The following is a 4598-nucleotide window of genomic DNA, read 5'->3' as shown; positions in this document are numbered from 1 at the left end:
CTAACAAACACTTGCTAGTAGATATGCATAAGAACCACAAAAGAAAAAAAACTGTAGAAAATACTATATAAAGAAAGGAAGGCGGTAATGTTATTATTAAAAGAAGACTTAGATCATCACAATGGTAACACAATATATAATATGCATTACTTAAATATTATAGCATGTAAGCAAGAGCACTATAAAAGTAGATATCAAAGAAGTAAAATAGATTGTATTATACAAATTTACTCATTAAATTATCAAAAAAACAAACAATACCCAATTCTCACAATGTACAACAATAACTACTAGTGACATATGTAGCCGCTTTAAGAGGCCAAGTAAGCTTAGACTCACATAAGTCTTACCCACCAGCCGGCTATTGTAATAACTCATCTATTATGAGCGCAAACATCAGACAAAGACTAACAACAAAGAGATACTAACACTATAAAATACACTCACTCACTACCAGCTATAAACTAGTACATCTAGTCTACATTCAAATCATTATAAGACTCACTGGAACAATGAACCTTATAGTGGTAACTGTTCTTATACTCACTATTCTCTCTACTATTGTATCTACTAATGAAAATACAATCAAAGGTAAATGAGTCTTTAATTTGTTTGTAATGTCATTATTTATAAAGGATCATCATCTGTGTCAACAAGCAAAGGATACATTAATGAAACTAATGTGAAGGAGGTTTATCTACAAATATTACGTGGTAGAGATGGTCGTGATGGAGTACCAGGAAGAGATGGAGTGAAAGGAGAGAGAGGAGATAAGGGAGAGAAAGGAGATAAAGGTGAAACTGGACCTGTAGGACAATCTGGTCCTAAAGGTGGAGGAGTAGTGTACACTCGTTGGGGAAGGAAGTCCTGTCCTACTGGAACTGAACTACTGTATGAGGGAATAACTGGAGGTGAATGGTATGATCATCCAGGAGGAGGAGCTAACTTTGTCTGTTTACCAAAGGTCCCTCAATATATGAGTACAAATGCACCAGCTCACTATTCTAATTTGTATGGTACTGCATAGCGATAATGTAAATAGTATATTTTCAGGAAAGTATTATCACAATGCTCCTTGTGCAGTATGTTATACATCTACTAAGAGTGTTAAACTGATGATTCCTGCTAGAACAAGCTGTCCTTCATCATGGACTATAGAATATATAAAGGATATCTGATGACTGGAGGTGGTACAAAAAATAATAAAGTCTATGAGTGTGTTGATGAAAATTCTGAATCTATTGACGGCAGTGGTGCTGATACAGGAGGTGCTCTGTTCTACTTCACCGTATCAACTTGTAATGGTTTACCTTGTCCACCTTATGTTAACAATAGAGCTATTACTTGTGTTGTGTGTACTAAGTAGCTAACACATTATTATTTGCAATTTCTGTATAAATAAAGGAAGGTGACAGTTTAGCCTGTCTACTATACAAATGTGGTATCACTGGTATCAAGAGTAAATAATACCTAAAGAGAGTATCCAAGTATCCAAGAAAATATTATTTACTCTTGCTGGTATAAATCTACACAAAATTGAATGAAGGAAGGCCATGTTGTTTATAAGGTATGAGAAATGTTTTCTTCAAACGTCCATGCTTATTGCATTAGAGTAAGGAAGGCCATTGTAACTTCTTGTTCCATGGCTAGTGTTGTGGTATTCATGTCACTTTTCAAGGCATTACAATTATTAATTCAAAATAATATTAGCTAACAGCAATAATTATTACTAGTACACAAAATTAGTAATTTTTTGGTAAATACTAACCTTTAGTCCCAGGTGGTATCAATAGATGCACCCAGTACATTAAAATCACTTTCATATGATATAAAACTATGAACGACTTATCTGCAGAGGATACCAATAAAAACATTCATATTAGAAAATGACACAAAACAATTCATAAGTTCACACCTAACAAATAAAATACAGTCAATCTCACAATAGTGGACATACAATATGCTACAATGATAAGTGGTGATATTGATACTATTAATGGTAACTGATATTATCTAGAGAATTAAGACTTATAACAACTGTCTCACGTCAAACAGGTTGACTCAGGTTTTTATTACAAGAGACACGAAGTTGGACACACTAACAACATCACATCAACATTAACAGCTAGGTTAAACAGGCTTGTATTACTGGTTTAAACTGGTTATTAACTACAATATAACTTGTAATAGGAGGATTAGTATATAAAGATCAGAAGTGTTGTGTGACAGAATATCAATCTCTTGTATTTCTCTCTCAGTCTCTCTTTTAGTCTCTTTCTCTTCCAATGAGGTCACTAGTTGTGTGTTCAGTGTTGCTCTCAATACTGACACTAACTACAACTATACCATTAAAGAATAACACCAACACTGGACTGTCCTGCAACAACAAACAAACCTATGTTGAGGTGCTGCGTGGTAGAGATGGTCGTGATGGTAGTGAAAGGAGAGAGAGGAGATAAGGGAGAGAAAGGTGAATCTGGACCTGTAGGACAAGCTGGTCCTAAAAGTGGAGGAGTAGTGTACACTCGTTGGGGAAGGAAGTCCTGTCCTACTGGAGCTGAACTACTGTATGAGGGAATAACTGGAGGCAGTTACTGGAATCATCCAGGAGGAGGAGCTAACTATGTCTGTTTACCAAAGGTCCCTCAATATATGAGTGCAAATGAACCTAATGAGTATTCTGAAATGTATGGTACTGAATATGAAATTGGTGATAACTATATATTTTCAGGAAAGCATCAACACAATGTTCCTTGTGCAGTATGTTATACATCTACTAAGAGTGTTAAACTGATGATTCCTGCTAGAATCAGCTGTCCTTCATCATGGACTATAGAATATAAAAGATATCTGGTGGCTAGTTATTATAATCACAAGAATAATAATGCCTATGAATGTGTTGATGAATATCCTGAATCTATTGATGGTAGTGGTGCTAATAATAATGGGGCTTCTTTCTATTTCACACGTACAACCTGCACTGGTCTACCTTGTCCACCTTATGTTAACAATAAAGCTATTACTTGTGTTGTGTGTACTAAGTAATAATTTGAACAGTGTGTGATAATAAATTTTATGCCTATTTTAGTAACAATATAATAATGATTAGTTCCATTTTATTGAGTGAAAATACAACAAAATTTATGAATATTTCAAAAAATGGTCAAGTTAATACAAAAATTAGTAGCAAATTTCAGATATTAGATCTAAATGTCATAGAATGTGATGAACATAATGCTGTATATGCAAATGACACTTCTTAAAAATTATTGAGGCAGAATATACCCATAATATTGGAGATGTGCATGAATTCTTATTAACTAACCATCAATCTAAGCATACCCACTTATATTTGCCTTCATCATACCAACATATAAAGTATAGTAGGTTTATTTTGTTTGGAAAAATGTTCATTCTAAGTAGGATTAGTGATTTTCATTACTTTTCTTTATTTTCATTCTGAGCACTAATTTTGCAAATGTGAAATTGACAACACACCTTATTTGTGAAATATTCATTCGACAAGGAATATGAGACCAAAAAACAAAACCTGCTATAAGAAGGTATTAGTTTGTTCATACAATAAACATCGATTGTTGGTGCAGAGGTGAGTTGCCAGAATAATAATAATGTAGATCAATTTTCTCATTAGAAGACAATGACTGTGCATATACTCTACAAATGATTTATTGGTAAGAGTAATATTTGGCAAAGTTACTCGTGGAAAGTTAATTGGCAAAATTTTTATATTGGTGATTTTGTACCACATGCCATCAAGCATGCTCAGATTGAAACAAAGTGGTGGATTTTATATTGGCAGTTCCTTCATAAAACAAGCTGCCAATCATTAACATTAATTCCTCACCAATAAATCATCTCGTATGGTATAGCAATAATAATGTACATTAATTAATAAAGAGGCACAGGTGATGGCTAAATTCAGTAAATTGGTGAACTTGTAAAAGTAAACAAAACTAAACAATATGAAGCCCTTCAAAAATAAGCCCTTAAGTCAATGAATGATGACACAATACAGTTAGTACATTATGGTACAAAGATCATACCAGAAAGGAAAACAGACGAGAGAGTTCACTTATACTCATTATACTGTCCAATGTTAAAACAGCAGTCATTTCATCTTTTTCATTAAGAGCAAAAACAATCAGCCAAATCATATACACACAGCAGATGCAAATATCATGATATGTAATCTAAAATTTAAAAAAATAACATGTCACTGATGTGTATTTAAACATGCATCAAGAAGCTATTGATTTAATAGCCAGCAAATCTAACAAACACTTGCTAGTAGATATGCATAAGAACCACAAAAGAAAAAAAACTGTAGAAAATACTATATAAAGAAAGGAAGGCGGTAATGTTATTATTAAAAGAAGACTTAGATCATCACAATGGTAACACAATATATAATATGCATTACTTAAATATTATAGCATGTAAGCAAGAGCACTATAAAAGTAGATATCANAGAAGTAAAATAGATTGTATTATACAAATTTACTCATTANATTATCANAAAAACAAACAATACCCAATTCTCACAATGTACAACAATAACTACTAGTGACATATGTAGC

At 32.9% G+C, this 4598-nt stretch overlaps 1 protein-coding gene across 2 annotated transcripts; it reads left to right on the top strand.

Annotated features, from left to right (window-relative positions):
• The first annotated feature begins 322 nt into the window (after window positions 1-322).
• On the top strand, window positions 323-3178 carry LOC100641736 (short-chain collagen C4-like). Of its 2 annotated transcripts, XM_020004797.1 has the most exons (4): window positions 323-591; window positions 636-911; window positions 2588-2687; window positions 2732-2817. In XM_020004797.1, exons 1-4 carry the CDS (start codon window positions 513-515, stop codon window positions 2778-2780), a joined length of 504 nt encoding a protein of 167 aa, XP_019860356.1. In that variant the 5' UTR covers window positions 323-512; the 3' UTR covers window positions 2781-2817. The 2 variants fall into 2 exon arrangements, with proteins under 2 accessions (XP_019860356.1, XP_011407828.2); XM_011409526.2 differs by having other exon boundaries at window positions 326-591; window positions 2588-3178.
• Window positions 3179-4598: the final 1420 nt, after the last annotated feature.

The sequence above is a fragment of the Amphimedon queenslandica genome, unplaced genomic scaffold (genome assembly GCF_000090795.2).
Source record: "Amphimedon queenslandica unplaced genomic scaffold, v1.1 AMPQUscaffold_11951, whole genome shotgun sequence".
In the NCBI taxonomy this organism is placed as follows: Eukaryota; Metazoa; Porifera; class Demospongiae; order Haplosclerida; family Niphatidae; genus Amphimedon; species Amphimedon queenslandica.
Note: the sequence above shows the minus strand (reverse complement) of the source record. Positions and strands in the feature narration are given on the sequence as shown.